This window comes from Venturia canescens, chromosome 6 (genome assembly GCF_019457755.1).
Source record: "Venturia canescens isolate UGA chromosome 6, ASM1945775v1, whole genome shotgun sequence".
Taxonomy (NCBI): Eukaryota; Metazoa; Arthropoda; class Insecta; order Hymenoptera; family Ichneumonidae; genus Venturia; species Venturia canescens.
In genome coordinates, this window is record NC_057426.1 from 9,690,206 (window position 1) to 9,707,837 (window position 17,632).

At 37.7% G+C, this 17,632-nt stretch overlaps 1 protein-coding gene across 2 annotated transcripts in view; it reads right to left on the minus strand.

Moving 5' to 3' along the window:
- Nucleotides 1-8,130: 8,130 nt before the first annotated feature.
- The window catches only part of Tps1 (Trehalose-6-phosphate synthase 1), a 28,903-nt gene continuing 19,401 nt past the window's right edge, over nt 8,131-17,632 (minus strand). For both annotated transcript variants that reach the window (XM_043421173.1, XM_043421172.1), the window contains 7 exons: nt 16,287-16,451; nt 15,821-16,049; nt 14,468-15,158; nt 13,733-13,924; nt 12,544-12,871; nt 11,632-11,925; nt 8,131-10,897 (listed from right to left, as the gene is read on the minus strand). In XM_043421173.1, the coding sequence (XP_043277108.1) occupies nt 10,667-10,897; nt 11,632-11,925; nt 12,544-12,871; nt 13,733-13,924; nt 14,468-15,158; nt 15,821-16,049; nt 16,287-16,451 (2,130 nt within the window). In that variant the 3' untranslated portion in view covers nt 8,131-10,666. The remainder of the gene's footprint in view (nt 10,898-11,631; nt 11,926-12,543; nt 12,872-13,732; nt 13,925-14,467; nt 15,159-15,820; nt 16,050-16,286; nt 16,452-17,632) is intronic.

The window sequence follows — 17,632 nt, forward strand, 5'->3', positions numbered from 1 at the left end:
CATGTTTTCCATGCCTCTACAAACAACGGGAATGTAAATCATTCGAAGCTCACCGAATTCAAACGTTTTCGGTAAATCCTGACTGACGGCGAACCGTAGAAATATCACTTTCCTCGAATGCTTCAAAATTCAGGATTTTATTAACGAAATTGAAGTGTTGAGAAAAATGAGAGCGCCGCGGAAGCACATTCGAAATCATATTTATCAGGTTAATTCGAAAAAAAATTGAGAAATTCATCGCCCAACAGAAATTAATGTCATTCGTGGTTTGAAAAAGTTGAAAAAAACCTTCCATTGAATATCCAACGAAAGTGTGACATCTTCATCGAAACGATAATTTTTTCGAGTTTTTCCCGAAAAATATATGTAATGTTACGGGAAACGTATCGCCTCATAATCGAAAAGATGATCATTCGAGTCCGACAGAGTTTGGGAATCTCGGACAAACGCACCAAAGTGCCCGCTCAACGACACTTGGCAGCATAGCGATTCGTACTGGTTGCGAGAAAGGAGTTTGGGGATTTTGCTAAGTGATACGGATAACTCGTTGCGTCAACGCAACGGAAGCGACGATTTTGATGCCTCTTGGAAAAGGATTTTATCCCTGAAGTCGATATTCGCCGATGCTGGTAAGAGGGCAGGAAAAAGGTTTTCTTTGGTAAATGCATAAAGAAAAAACGCTCGCAATTGGAGGATCCTCGGTCGTAATAATAGAGCGGAGAAATTGTGAATCTGAGGGATTGCATGGGAGGGTGAGTGAGCGTGGAAAGGAGGATTGTTTATTTTAGGGTTCGCACGAGGCGAAAAGCGATGAGATTCTCGTGTCGGTAGGGGATTAGCCTCGGTCTCCTACGTTCGCTCGCTCTTTCTCGCTTCTTCTTCCACCCACGGAGCGTTCTCTTCCCCCTTTACTCGCGAGAATACCCTCTTTGAACAAACAGACGGCGTATTAGCGGGGAATCCCTCCCCCACACACGCTCCAATCCTCGTAAAAGATTCTCTCGCCCTCGTATATTTTTCTACATTTATGTTTAAACATATATCGAGACTTTTTTTAAAATTAGTACTCGCACGAAAAATCGTCCCCTCAAAACGGCCTCGAGGCATCGTATCGAGGCGCGTAATGCTGCACGATTCGTCGCATTTTCCTAATTAAACAATTTCACCGACATTATTTCCCGACTCGGGCTACTTCGCTGCTCCAAAAACTCACAGCTTTTATCGCATCTTTTTACTCGCAAATATCCAACGCGATTTGCAAATGGTTTTAATAAAGTCGATTTATTCCCTGCCCGGATTCGTCACTCCGTTCACCTCTTTTCCTCCGCATTTTTATAATGCTTTCGCATTTCCGAGGGATTTACATAATTAAATGCATTCCATTGCAACTTTGCACAACTAAAATTCACATTTTTATATAATGCCCTATAAAATTTATTCTTCTCGTAAATTCATTCGAGCTTATTATATTTTTCCAACTTTCACTGTTTCCAATGCCATTTTTTCGTGACAAGTCGTAAGAAATGTCTGCACCTTTGTTGTCTGTCGACGATTGCGAAGTTTTAAATCCTCGATTCATCGTCGTCGTCGTCGTCGATCCTCCCTACGAAGATTCTCTCTGACAGAAAATCTGTAAAATTGTGGATGAACGATGTAAGACGTTTGCACACCGCCGAAAATAACTTTCAACAATTCTCTTTGCTTCGCACCTTTCGCACATACATTTACGATTTTTCGAAATTTGAAAAGTTACGATATCAGGTCAGAGAAAAATAAGTAATTCGATATTCTTATTCCCGATCGATTATATATTTAGCGTATCACGTGTTTAATCGAATATTCCTTCTTTGAATTCGTACTTACTCGAAAATATATATTTCGATAGTTTGCATTTTGAATGCAATTTTAACAGACCATACGAATGTCAAAAATCGTATTTTCGAATTCTCGTTTTATGGACGGACCCGAATACAGAGTAGCAAAAAATCGAAAGTGAATTTTTCGAGCCTAAAAACTTGGATATGCAAAATAGCGATGGCTCGAAAAAGCGAAAGTCAAAATGGCGATGTTTCATTCGGAAATCACCGGTCTGAGTGAGAAGCGTGCATTTTGAGCTCCGCTGCGTTTCTTTATTTCGGATTATTGGTTGACTATTCAGCGTTTCGTCATTTCAACCGTTCGACTTTTTGGTCTTTCAGTATTTCAACCTCAGCAATATTTGCTCTTTCGTTATTATATTTTCGAAATTGTGAATATTCACATTATTGCTGATCGTATAGTAATTTATGAATCGAAATTTTAGTCGTCTCTATGGGCGCGATTGTTACATTCTATTTTCGATGTAAAAGTGCTTCGAACCTTGAACTTTCTACTTTATTTATTTTCGACATTCAAAGCTCTAGTCGAATTGATCCGCCTCCGTGTCATCATTCGAAGTTTACAAACTCGAGATTCAAATAGTTATTCAAATTTTTAGTCCTCTAACATTTTATCCCCACCCAAAATTTGGTTAGTTCAAACACTCAATCTGTTGGTTCACACATGAATATTTCTAACTAAAAAAAAAAAAAAAACATCGCGACGATTGCCGAAAGTTTTGTCGAATCAACAACAAACTTCGTTACTTCCACAAAAAGTTTTGTTGAACGAGCAAATTCCATTTTTCAATGTGACGAAATCCCGGAGATTGGAACGTTTGAATGAAAATTTAATAAATTTTTGACTAGCAAATGCTGTGCAGGGGATTCTCGAATGGTAAAAATGAAAGTACAATCGTCGACGCTTGTGACGTTAATTTTGTAACAATTCCGAGTTTTTAGTCAGGCCAGCGTGTGACGATCCCTCGCCATATAAATTGACATATATATGCGCGTAGACGGATCGGAGCTACGATCTCCACAGATTATTCTATTACAGGCAATGTCAACAGAAAAGCGAAACGTTGGCTTCAGTACATCGAGGGTGGCAGAATCGTATATACTTGAGCCTCGAATACATATCTGTATCGACGTCGGTTGTATATTCGGCGAGCGGGCTACGAGGGAGTTGGTTATTCGCGGTGGCGTCGGTGCCACTCCGGATGGAAGGAAATTCTGCTCGATGTTGTTTAGTCTGAAAATACGTCATTGTTTCAGTACGATAAAAAATTCAACGCTCGGATAATTACATCGGGGTGAATCGATTGCCGCCTCGGGGTGCGTTTCCACTGAGTTAGTGACTTAGCAAACCAGTTTCCGCCTTTTGTTTCCATTTATATGATCTCGAGTTCTCGTACTTGCGGCTGCTCCATCTTGAAAAACAAAATCAATTATCTTATTTATTTAACGCTGAAAGATTCCTCAGCGAGATCTCGACAATTCCACAATTTTGTAAAATTCATTTTGGCATAAGAAAAACGTCGACTGACGACGTTTTTGCTCGATCTTCGAATGGTGCGGAATACGAAATTAAATTGTTCGGCTCCTCAATGATTTTTTTGATGGTTCAATCGACATTTCGTTGAATTTCGATAAATTTTGTCAAAACTTTTTATCGTCGTCTGCGTACGTCGGTTTTGATGAGAGCAATAATTCTCCAAGTTCTCGAAATCATAGTTTGTCCTGCCGAAATGAGAGAAGATCGGAGACGATCGAAACGACGAGTGAAACTCGTTTGGGAAAGCGTCGCTCTCGTCTGTAAAAAAGAAACGAATTTTTTCCGATAATATCCGAAGCTGTAAGGCGCGATTTTATTGATTTTCTCGGCAGGCTCAAGGATCGCTCGACAATTCGGAAAAATATGTCCGCGTCCTCAGATGAGATCCTCGCGACGACGGACAGCCGGACGTTCTTTTTCAGCCGGTGTCTCGACAAATCCCGAAACAACTTATTCCCACAATGAAACGTGCGTGTACACAACACGAGATTTAGCGTGTTTTTTCCCTTCCGATTCATCGTCGTCTTTGAAACTTCGCGTTTGTACTCAGCCCCCCGCTCCGTCCGTTCATTGACGAGAGGAAGGATTTTATTTCGATGTTTTTATGGAGTTGTGGTGCGTATCCATTCTGGCGTTAAGGATCCGAAACGGATGTGCTGCCAGTGGGGTGTGCTCGAGCCGTGAGCCGTGAGGCCAATCCCAGCTTCGTCGATTGTACTTTCGTACATGCACGGCGATGTATGTACGCGTATTTCTAGATACATAGAGGGCTCGGCTCCGTCTATAATCTCTTAGAGAATAGTCAAACGTGCTTGGGATTGGAGCAAATCTCTCTCGGATTTCTCCTCCCTTGCTCAAAGGATCACGCCCTTCCTGGAACTTGCAACTGCGGATTCCTGACATTACGTGTGCCTATATGAATATGTACAGGCATTTTCATTTATTCCTGGCAATCGGTGGATTCGAGCTTCGCCCAAAATGTCGCGAGAACCGGCTTGATTGTGTTCATCCGCAGTTTATTCGTTATTCGAAAGTTCGAATATAGAACATGGAGGATAAACTGGAGGATAATTTTCTAGCAGCATGAAATTCGTACAAACAGAGAGGAAACTTTACTTCCGGTACACGGAGAAAACGGTTTCGTTTTTTATAGTGAACAATGTATTATCATTTTTCAACAATTTTCAAAATATTTAGCCACCGATTCCAAACAGCGTTTTTTTAATTTCACTATTTTTCGTCCCTTCAATTCTAAACAGCTTTGTGTGCATGGATGGCAAAAGTGATGCACGACAGAACTAGTGGAAATGTATTGTAAATGACAAATTTTCACTGTCAGCATAGTAAATTCTATGATAGATAAACGAATATACACTGAATACGTGTGACATTTTACCATTCATATAGTTTTTTTTCAGGGTTGTCGAATCCGAGCATATTGTACAATATAAACATTTGAAGTGACTGGAAACATTTTTGACTATGCTTGTAGAGAAAAAGATGGGTATTGGTCTTTTTGCAATATGGTGGATAGGACCATTCTCATTCTTGCTCTTCGAATTAAAAGGAGGGTGAATCGCAATGTTACAATATTGCCATGCTAAACGATGTTAAAAATATGAAGAATTTCAAAATGATAAGAATTTAATAAAATTTGGTAAATGTATTCTTTAAAAATATATGAGACAATATGAATTTTTTTAGATTTTTCTACCACATAGCTCTCGAGTAATTGAGCACTAAAGTTCACGTGTATAAGCATACAGTTAATAGCATATATACAGTTATACATCTCGTGCATAAGAACTTGGATTTAACGCTCAACTATTCGATAACCAAGTGGTAAGAAAATTTGAAAAAAATTGTATTTGTATACTTGATGCCAAAGAATGTTATCACCAAATTTGATCAAATTCTGATTATTTTTATTAATAAATGAATGAAACGAGGATAAATGAGTTATTCGAAGTGAACTTTTTGTGCTTGAAGAATATGAGCTGACCCACGAGTTTATATATCACGAGCTACTATATGCTGCGAGGGTTTTGAGATCGAAGAAAAAAACGTTAGCACGCGAGGCCGATTTTCCTCGCGTACGTTAATTCTCGCAAAGCCTGAAAACCCTAAAGTAGAAAAACATTTAAGAAAAAAAGCTCATCGGGGCAGCTGTGATCCTTTCGAGGTTGGCTCCGTGTCTTTCTATTCTTCTACGATCCATCTCTTTCGCTCTCTCGAAGGCTCTTCCTCGACTCCCCTGCTCTCTGCTCATTCTCCGTCACCCTCCCGGTAAGCCAAATAATCCTCACGTACAGAGCCGAGGAATTTTCTTACAGGCACACGCATCGCGATCGACGATTCTTGTATCTCTGAGCATAGTTTGGACCCATCCACAAAAACAATTTTTTTCTCCCTCCTTCCATTGCCGCAGTGAGAAGCCGACGCTGTTTGCCTTTTATTAAACTCTTGTTAAACGCTGCCTTTCTTTGCACACACAATTGAATCGGCAAAACAGCGGAGATAATGCCCGGATTTCTTTACGTTAGCCCACAAAGTCCTTGTACACATACACTGCCCTTCAAAAGTTTTCAAATTATCTAAATCATCTAATTTCTTTCAATAAATACTGGACAAAAAGAGGAATCGAACAAAATTTGAAGGGAAAGGTTATTCATCAAGAAAATCCTTTCCAACAATGAAAAAAGTCAAATTTTCTTCGTTATGCTTAAAATGTTGGATGACTGCGAGCTGTATCACTTCAAGTTCTTCAAGTAAAAGTCTTTTTGTCCTGTCAATAGCGAATAAAACATTTTCCCACTTCGGCCCCAATTCCAACTCCTTAATAATATTCTTTCCCGTACTGTTCCGAATTTCCCCAGTTTTTCTACTCTTTCACAACGCTCCTCCTAATGGAAAAACCTCAAAAATCTTGTTATCGCACACGAAAACCGTTTTTGATGCTCAAAAGAAGTTCGGTTTCTTTCCCGATCTTCTCGTTTAGCTAGCATTCAGGAAAATAAACTGTCAAGTATTTCTAAACTTTTGAATGTCCCTGTATAAATCCTCTGCACACAACTCAATGATGCCTGTAGCCATTTGTAAATAAATGAAGAAAAGGATGCTGCAGACAGCACGTTCCCTTTTGCTCACATTGTACGAGCTTTACTCTAGCATAGCATGGATTCGTGCAATTGTGGCGTACACTTATGCCTTTCACCTCCATCTTGAAATGGACACCGTGTAATCGTTCCTTTATGTACACGTATATACTATACAGCAACCACGTTTTTCTCGTACCTGAAAAACCGAGTGGAGTTTTCCTGTTGGCAATGCCAGCAACTCGTAGTGACGAAAGGAATCCCTGCTGACAACAATCGGAGCCCTCTCGACGTATATCCTGCTCGAACTGTGAGTCTGTACATGGATTTATTTATTGTGCGTAAAGGATATATGTGCTGCTGCGTGCCTTTTTTGCTGAATAAACCTCTGCGTATTATATGTGTGTATAAATATCATTATTCGATGGTTATTATTCGGTGAAAAATGATACTTTGTTAAAATATTTAGATTTTCGTAGAATAGGAGTGTGCCTCCTTTTCGAGAAATATCGGATCTTCGTTTCAGTATTTTTCGCTCTTTTGTTATAAAGTAGGAGAAAAGTAAGGAAAACGGGGAGAAAATTTTCTACGCTGATTCGACACTGCTCAAAAACAACGCTGCTCATCCAAACAGCCCTGTTGTCAAATTTGCAAAAATTGTCTCCTCTTTCGTAATTAATAATCTGCTTTATCCGCCTAGACATGTTGAAGAATGGAGACGCTATTCATGCATGAAATAAAAATCTTTAGAGTGGAAATGTTATCGAGTCGAATTATGCGAGTCGAATTATGCTGCAGCAAGTCAACAATTCTACTCTCAGTAAATGTATTCGACAACAGTTCTTCTCTAAATGCATTTTTAAAGAGCGGAATTGTTATCGAGTAGAGCTGTGATGAGTACAGTTAACACATAGCTGCTAGTTATTTTGCATCTTATAAAGTGTCAAAAAAAATCAGTTGAATTTTCAGGCAATTTAGGAGAGCGTCGTTGCTGAGAAAAATCAATAACAATTTGGGCCAAATAACATATAGTCTTATGGAAGTCAAGACATATTCAGTGATATCTCCGTAAAAAATGATGCTAAAAATATGAAATTTTTTTAGGCAACATGAGCAAGACTTGCTGAATAATGTCAATTTTTTCAGATTTATTAGGAGATCTTCAAAGTGTGTGCAACATTGCCAAACTGTAAACTGGCCTAACTTTTGAAAGGTACAGATCATAACTTTTGGGTAACAAAAATGACTGTACGGCCCCAACTCCCTTAATATATCTACTCCTCCGGTGTGATATTTAATCCCTAATATCTCTACTCGTGATTATTTCAGAACATATCTCATCGTAAGTAGAGACGTTGGAGATTATGGATTGTACATGAGTAGAGGCAGAGATGTTATGAATTTCGGAGTAAAGATTTTAGAAGCAGAGTTTTTTCGAGCAGAGGTGTAAAGAGGATGGTTGTTATTATGCCCTTTTTTTTATGAAATTTCGAATAATTAGGTTGAATTTGTATCTTTTTGGACGTATCATGAGAAACATTACACGAGTTTCCTAATATTGTTGGATCTAGGAAATCTGGACTTGCTGGATTAAAATGAAACGAACGAACACGTGATCGTATACCTAGAAAATAATTTTATTCGACTCAAGCGCTTACTTATATTTATTCTGTTTGTGTAGTTGTAAATAAAAATTGTCTCGCTCACTCTACATCCTCTGAGAACAAAAAACTATCATTTTTCATCTGGAGAAAGACATATACACAAAACATATGTTTATATTGTTGAAAAAAGTAGTCATATTGCTTAATGTACTAGTTTTAATTTGTGGAAAGTCTCGCCCAAGTTAGGATCTCGATCCAGTAGTTACATTTTTCCCCTGCGAGTACAATGAGAATTACGTATCTATTTTTCACTTAGAGGAATTAACATGAGTATGATCGTATAGAAATTCGTATAAATATCCCTGTTTGTGTGACTTATCGGCAGAGTCGAGTCAGTTGATTCTCTTGAATTTTATTTTTTCCATTATTTTTGCAACACTTTAATAATCATTTATATTATTGTTTTAATTCAAATCTTTACTTTGGCAAAAACTGAATTTAAAAAAATTAAAAAATTGGAAAAGTTGAGAAATATATACGTCAAAAGAGACTGAAAATTATAAATTATTAACAAAGTCGCTTATCGATTAAAATTCATCAAACTTTCGTGATTCATCAAGGATTAACTCTATTGTTCCCAAACACATTAGAATCACATCCTTCTATCATGATAATGTTTCATCAGAATATATATTGATTTAAAAAATCATTGGCGTAAATGGCACAATCTCAATGTCAAAATTGACTTGTTTCAGTTTGGTTCGGTGTTGTAAATACATTAATTAAAAATTATTTTTCGTTTTAGTTTCAAAATATTGTGATATTTATTCCTTCAACGCTCCTTTCAATAATTGACTAGGGATGAAAATTAACTAATAAATATCAGGAAGAAAATTGAGATGTCAGTTGGGCGTTATTCGTCAAACAAACGTTTCGATCTTACGAAATGAAAATGGAGTATGATCGTTACTAGGTACATTTTTAAACAGAATGAGTTTATAGATTTGTATTGAAAAATGGATTCTGGACAAACAATTGAAATGTTTTGTTACGCAGTATTTTCGACTCTCGTCCATATAAAAATATTCTTTTGTCAGAGTCTCAATAATTCGAGCACCTTTTTTTCTCGTAACCAGAGCAAATGTTTTTGTGCACATTCTCATCAATATTTGTGTCGCCAGAGTCTATTGCGAATATACTATGCAATTCATTTGAAAAAGTATTTTTATATGATTCATCGTTAAACATTTCTTTTTATTACCAGAGTTAGAAAGTAAATGGAAAAACATTGGACCAAAAATGTAGAATCGAATTTTCGTTAGCACATTATTTTTAGCACACTTTGGCCCAGTCGTTTACTATCGATTATTAGATATGTCTCTGAAAATTCATTTTTTATCAATGATTTTTACTCATAGAAATTTCTTCAAAAATTTTAATATCCATACAAAAGATATGAAAAATATTTCAGATTTTTTGGGGCGATGGAAAAATGTGTGCTCTCCAATTCTCTATCGATTCTCGCAGTCTGTAGCACGTTTTTACAAATCGCATATCGTGCAACTTTACATCGACAAGCTGTGCTTTTGCTGTTTTTATATTACTTTATTTTTTTTTTATGGTTTTTTTTTTCTACTAGGTACTTATATTTCTTCTTGAGCGAAACGGACCTACGACTATATCACTAAATACTAAGATCTTTAATTTACTGATCAACAGGAGCTCGAAAGACTGTCCGAGATTTCGTTTTACACCGACGAATATTCCTTTTAGACTATCATACAGTTGCTTGTGTTCGTTTGGAGTGAAAATTCGTATCGTGTCAATACAAAATAAAATGCTTAGTTTTTTTCTTTAAATTGGCAATTCTTCGCTCAAAATTTGCCATGTTTTTATAAACGGTTGATGGCTTTTCAGATTTCCATGTTTTTTTTTGACAATTTGATTCTCACGTTGGGAACAAAGTTTCATCGATTTTTGTAGTACAAAAGTGAAAATAAATTGTGATATCACTAAAGAAAAAAAAAGTTTTTGCATTCCAACGATACGAACTTCAACATCGTCCGTTTATTTGGTTTTCTTTGGGCTCACGACACAATCAGAGCAGTTGGAATTTAACGCTTGGAAGTGAATGTTATATGGCCTTTATCTTTCATTATTCTTCCAACATTATTTGGGAGATAAATACTTGCAAAATCCGCGGGGAATTTCGGTCTTCGTTTCGAGGAACGCTCAGCTAAAAAACAAGGCTCTTGAACTCGAACAAAAGAATATTAAAAAACGAGTGAACAATGGATTAGATGTAAACTCGGAAAATAATTGTATCAAATTTTTTGACAGTTCGAGCAAAATTTTAACAAACTTTCGAAAGCAGCGATCAAACTTCAATCATTATACGTTTCCCGGTGGGACAAAAGTTAGTGGAGAATTTTCAAAAATCAAAAAATACGATGGAATTTGTTCTACGAATACAAAAAAAAACGTTCCTATCGAATATTCGAAAGTCAGAATTCAGTTATTTGAAGACGTTTTTCCGACGCCTCGGGAAAAGATCTATGCTCTTGGTTGGGTCGGAAAAGACATTTCCATCGTTACGCCACCGCTACTGCGTCTGTATCGATGTCCGATGTCGTTGTTGTTGCAATGTTTGCGTTTCGACAAATGTCTCTCGACCCATTTCAACATCGTCAGGACGGAATCGGTACTGGGCAATCGACGCTCGGCCGATGTTCGAATTATGTGCGATGAAGCCACGCGGAAAGTCGCTGCCATACCTTTTAACGCCTAGTGAAGAGAAAAAAATTTCAATTTTTTGTCTCATGAATTTCAAAACAATACAAAATTGCAATTCATTTTACAATTTAGTCGGAATAGAAATCGGCGATTCCTATAAATTTTAAACTATTTAAAAATCACAATTTCCTTTACAATTATTTTCCATACAAATCTGAGATTTTAATGAACTTTGACCGTATTCAAATTACAATTCTTCTCATAATTACCCTCCGTACAAATCTGCGATTCGAATGTTAAATTGAGCTAAAATAAATTTCGAAAAAATTTACAAGTAATTTTCATTCGCATTCAACAACGGTTTTTGTTTCAGAGCTTTATGAAAATTTTCACAGACAAACAAATTGTTATCAAGAGATTCGGTACAGTCTTGGGACAAGTACATTGACAGCCCTGTCGTCTACTGACCCAAGGCTCGCCGAGACACTTTTGTCTCTGAATAAAGCGATTCGCTATAGTGGGGGTAAAATCGGCATGTTATTTCTTTTAATTGCGAAGCCCGGGAGACGTTTCTTCAAACGAAAATTGGTTTGGACACTAATTTTATGGACACGAGCGTAATTGCCGAGAAAAAACTTTGCGAGGGTTTGAAAACTTAATTGTATTAAAAAAAAAACATTGAAAATGAAGGAACATTTTGTTATCCGTAATCTTTTTCCCCAATGAAAAATCCTCGTTTCTCTTCGAGATATTGAAAAAGTTAGAAAATAATAAAAGAATTATACCTTCATCGCGTCCTCGTCAGTGACGTCGTCACCGGCATAAATAATGCGAATTCTTTCGCTCCAATCGAGGCCAAAAGCAGTACGTAATATGTAAATTGAGGCACGACCCTTGTTCCATTCGACCGGTGGTTTAGCCTCGAGGGCACAGTGAGCCGAACAAGCTTTGAATCCCGTTTCTTCGATCAATTTCTTCGCCGATGCTATCATGTCTTTTCTTCCTGCCATCGGAGTCTCTCTGTAGTGAAAGGTCAACAAAGCACCCTTGTTCTCCACCCACGCACCATCTCGACAAAGCTTTAATAACAATATTAATTACCATTTTATTACCATGTTCGACCTTTTGTTTAAGAAATTCAGCTCTAAAAACATCTTTCCATAATGAAGAACTGATTATTCCACTTTTCAAGCATTTTGAGACAAAAGAAATATTCGCAATTATTCAAACTACTGATTTCTTAAAACGAATGAAAAATTAATTTTTCCACAGGGAAATAATGATTTTCAGTGTGAATTTGAAAAGTAATAGAAAACCGAAAGAATATTTAGAACAGGAATAAAACAATTGAAACTGATATTTATTCGAATGAGAGATTGAATCGACACGATGAATCCGTTCTAATTTTGAATTTGATAATAAACTCATTTCGCATGAACTTTTTTAGCTTATTTCATATCGAATGAGAGATTTTCAAATCTTCTTATTAAAGAATTATTAACTCACCTTATTATTTGAGTTTTCAGACAAAATGTTTGTTCAGGTATTAAAAAAGTCTTGAGGATTTGGTCAAAAGGTTCAGAAAATAAATAATACACCACACAAATCGTACTCCATGCTTTTTTAACGTTTGAATCTGATTCTGTATAAAGGATTCGTTAGGTAATAAATGGAATAAGCGAATCACGATAGTTTACCTGATCTTGAAGTGCTTGCATAAGACCAGCAACTTTTCCCTCAAATTCAGCAGGCATAGGATGAACGAATTTGCTACCATCGGGATGAAGAATCTCAAGACCGTGATTACCAGCATAAGTAATACCTTCGATGCCGACCATTGTTTTGACATTGTTGACATTTCTACCTGAGACAATGGCGATGTAGACATCCGGTATTTTGCTCAATCTTTGTAATACGTTCTTGGTCTCGAGAGGCAATGTAGCAAGATCCGGATGTGTAGCGATTGGAGCTAATGTACCATCGTAATCGAGCAGGAGCGCCAATTTGTGGTTGTCGCCAATATACCTAGGGGACATGCGCCATCACTGGATCGTTACCCGGCTTTCATTATGAGTCAGGTCCCAACTGCACGCGCGGGCCCGCCGCTTTTACCAAAGTATACAAGACAAAGTATAAAGAGAGGGGAAAAGCGTTTTCAGCCACGACTTTTTGGCCCGGAGAAAGAAAAGAAATAGGGCCACTTCTGCTCTGGCTAATTTCTCGTATTAGCGATGCAAAGGTAACACGGTTCGTCTTTTTTTCTTTTTGCTATAAAGAATTTTGAAGGTACCCGTTAGAAGCTCTGGGAATGAGATGAAGTTTGATTTCTTTCGAAGTAGCTCAACGGAAATGAATTTTTTTATTTTTTTTTTTTTTTATTCAAACTTATTCAGCAGTACTCAAAAGAAAAGGTGGAAGAATTTGAAAGAAGTAAGAAAAAATGGAGTTTTGGAGCTAACGTTGAACTTCCTCGAACAGTGAATTTGTGAGAATGAAAACGATTTTGAAACGTGCCAATTGAATTACCAGAAATCCCGATTTTGCTTTTATTCGGGAGTTTTTTAATATCGAATCTAACTTTTTTGTGTTACTTTGCTGCAGCCCGGCGACATGCGCTTCCAAATCGGTTTTTGAACCGATTTATCTTGAAGAATTTGCTTAGATAAGTGTGCCCACGCGTCGTCGTACCCAAACTCATGCTGCTTAAATACTTTTTGTTTCGTCGACTCAACGAATTACGATCAGTTGCATATCGTAAGTTATTTCGAGTTAGAAACGACGAAGATTCTCGTTGCTTAATCAGTAATTTATAATTACAACTTACTCGCTACCGCATGTGCTGGCTGGGCCCAGTCATGCAAATCTCTTAACGACATTGGTACCTACTTGCTCAAATAATCGTCAAAATCGTCCATTGTCACCGGCTGCATCGTTGTCGCACCTACCGAATCTCTCTCGTCGAGCGATCCCATAACTTGTAAAAATGATTTCATCCAGTAATTCACGTCATACTGTTTCTCCCGACGACGAAGATGGTTCATTCGTAAAGTTCGCTCGTCTTCGGGCATCGTCAGTGCTCTGCCAACAAAATTATTCTCATTCAACACAAATTTGAGCAAAAGATTATCGAAGTGAGCATTCGTCTCGACTCGAAAAAGTTTATCGTTCGTTAAGCACCGCCAAGTTTCACCAAAATTCATGAGAATCCTTTAAGGAGGGTGGATCACGAAATTAAAATAATCAGAATTTGACAAAATTTCGTGATAACATTCTTTGGCATCAAGTGTATAAAATACAATTTTTTTCAAATTTTTTTACCACATGGTTTCGAATAATTGAGCGTTGAATCGAAGTTATTATGCACTTGTATATTTTTAAAGAATACGTTTACCAAATTTTATGAAATTCTTATAATTTTGAAATTTTTAATGTATTTAACATGGTTTAGCACGGCAGCATTGTATCGTCGCGATCCACCCTTCTTAAACTTCCAAAAACGATTATTATTTTCCATCTCAAATTATTGTTCCAGCATGAAAAGAGCACGAGCGAATATTTTTTAAGCATGTGCGACGTCACGAGCGATGAGGTATGATGACAGGAAAATTCGTGAGCCCGAACCTGTGTATGACTTCAGCAGCTTCGTCAATTTCGTAGGGATTACAAATGAGAGCTTCGTGCATCATTTCCCCGGCTCCGGCGAAGGGCGAAACGATGAGAACTCCGGGCGGTGAATTTATCTGACAAGCGACGAACTCCTTGGCGACAAGATTCATGCCATCTCTTAAGGGGGTTACCAGAGCAACAGCGGAGTCGCGATAGTGAGCTGCCAATTCGTCCTGACTGACGCAACCGTAAATATAACGAATTGGGGACCAATTAGGTGTGGTGAAACGGCCGTTGATGCTGCCGATCAACTGATCGATTTCAAGCTTGAGATCCTGGTACTCTCGAACGTCGGTTCTCGATGGTACCGCGATTTGCAGTAAAGTCACTTTTTCACGGTGCTCGGGATGCTTCTCGAGCAACATTTCAAACGCTTTTAATCTGTGAACCAATCCTTTCGTGTAATCCAAACGATCCACTCCGAGCACGATTTTCTGATTGGTCAACATCACTTTCGGCGCTGTTTCCGCCAAAGACACAAATCTGTCGAACGGTATTCCGATTGGCAATGGACGAACCCGGACCGTTCTACCACCATGCTCGACCAAAAGGTTCTTCCGATCGACTCGCCCACCCAAACTTCTTTGACAACAATCCACGAAGTTCAAACAGTAGTCCTGAATATGGAAACCAACCATGTCGCAGCCTGCAAGCAATTACAACATTTTCCAACATTTAAATATCGCTTTTTACGTCTTTGTCGTCATACCGGTTAACAAATAGTAAGATCAACAATATTTTTGTATTCAATTTTTAAAAAGTCTGATCTAATTAATTCGTTCACACCAAACTAACCCGTAGACACCGCACTGGTGCAAATTTGCATCTACGAAAATTTCAAGTGTCTAGAACATCAAAATTCCTTCAATTTGCTCATTTTTCTATAATAAAACTTGATTTTTCAATTTTTTTAAATGATTAGTAAAGCAATTGTTCCCCTTCAAAAGTCTCGTAATCTTACAACGTAAATTTATGGATGAAATTTGCTTCATTCGGATACTTAAGGTGGTGGTTCAAGTAAACGATTTGTTGATCGAAGGAAAATTTTGTTCAGTTAAAAAATGTCCTTCTCAGGGCAGTATTTTAAATTATTTAATATTCAATTGAATCATCGCCCGATTGAATGAATCTTCGAGTGGAGAACTCATTCTTTCCATCTTTTTCGAAAAGAGTGGTGTACGATAAAGCCTCGTTACAGCGTACGACGGTGAATATTTAATGCTAACATCGAGCTGTGCTGTGCGAGCTCGTCTCGGGATTTGCGTTTTGATAAATAATTTTTAGGGGTTGAAAAATGTATGAACTGACCCAGCATTCCCTGGAGAATCTCGTCCGCCCATGGGAACAATCTGAATATGTCCCAAGGTGGGAATGGAATATGCAAGAAAAATCCCAACTTCAGTCGCAGGTTTTTTTCTTCAGCTGCTTGCCTTATCCAGTTGGCAGCCAACATGAGGTGATAATCGTGTACCCAAACCAAAGGTGTTCCATTATTTTGGTTGTTTTGATCTTTGTGTACGATCTCGAGTGCAGTAACCTGGAAAAAATAATTAAATGTTTCATTCATTTTCAACTCTTTTAATTAAATTTATTTCTTCGTTCTTTTGAATTCGCAATATGCTGTCACTTATTCGAGGAAGAAGTTTCGACCTCGAATTCAAAGTGCGAAAGAAACAACTGAGACGTGGACCAACAATAATATTTTATCATTACCAAACTAAAGTAATTTAACGACAAGTTGATGGCACAAAATCGTGGGAAAATAAAAACTCACCGTTTTAGCAGCAAATTCCTTGTTAACGGCGACGTAGGCGCGCCAATCATCAGCACTGAATGTTGCACGGTCCGGCATCGAGTGGAAAAGAGGCCAGAACGTTCCATTGCAACATCCGTTGTAATAGGCATCGAATATAGCAGGCTCCACGTGAACAGCTACGACCTTTTCATTTGAAAAATTGAAAACTCGTTCTGAATTAATTTGAAAAATTGAACAAAAGTTTGAGTCACTATTGCTTATTCAATTCGACGAATGATACGAGCCTCAACATTCTTTTGTCCCCCCTCGAGAATAATTTCAATATTCGGGTAAAAATTTGTGCAAATTGAAGGCGGAGTGCAGTTTGAATTGTAAAATCATCCGTTTATTTTTGAGAACCGATTTTGCAGAGTTTTCTCTCAGCTGGTTTGGTAAAAGAAACAAAATTAGCGATACTATTTAGATCACGAACGAAAGAGAAAATCAACACAAGATTGGTTGGATGTGTTTTGAGTCAACAATCGTTTGCACACACACACACACACACACACACACACACACACAGTTAAATCATCGCACAGGAAGTGTACCCGCCACATGAGCCCTCAAATCCTTATAACCCTTAAAAAATGTGATTTTCGTTAATTGTTTTCTCGACAAATAAACGGTAATGAGTAATAATAATTCCTGGAATAGATGCACGCTGTGTATTTCTAGCATATTTCCAAATTTCAACTCTTAAAGTTGGAGTTTTCGATTTCCATTCGATTCGCGTAAACATCAACAAGAAGGAAAAACTTACTAAAACAAAACTCATAAATTTTCTTTTGTTTTTCCAATACTGTCAATCTAAAACCTTCGTAAGCACATTCACTTTCTTCAAACAGCTCGAGAAACAAGAATAATTATAGAAAGTTGAAGAAAATTGTAGTGTGCAACTGTTTTGTTTGAACTGGAAACGAAACGAATTCAAGTGTTTTACCCTTCGTCAGGATAAATTGCGCGGAAACCTAATATAAATAACAATCGTAGAAGTTTGCCAGGCTGAAATTGATTGATCGTCGATATGCGAAGCACGAGGCTCGAGAAAAACATGGAAAAAGGAAAAGAAGGGTTGCATATTGGGTCATAGGAATCAGGACGAGGAATGCGGACTTGAAAAAAAAGAGAAAACGTCGTCGAATGAGCCTCGTCTCACAATCGGAAGTGAATAAAGTTCGAGTTTTATAAAGTGACGGGAGAAGGAGAGAAAATCAGTGAGAGATAAGTTAACGTTTGGTTAGTTGCAGAGAACATGCAACTGACCCTCGCACATTGAATCTTGCAATGTTTATTCCGAGACGACGCGCCTACGTTGTCTCTCC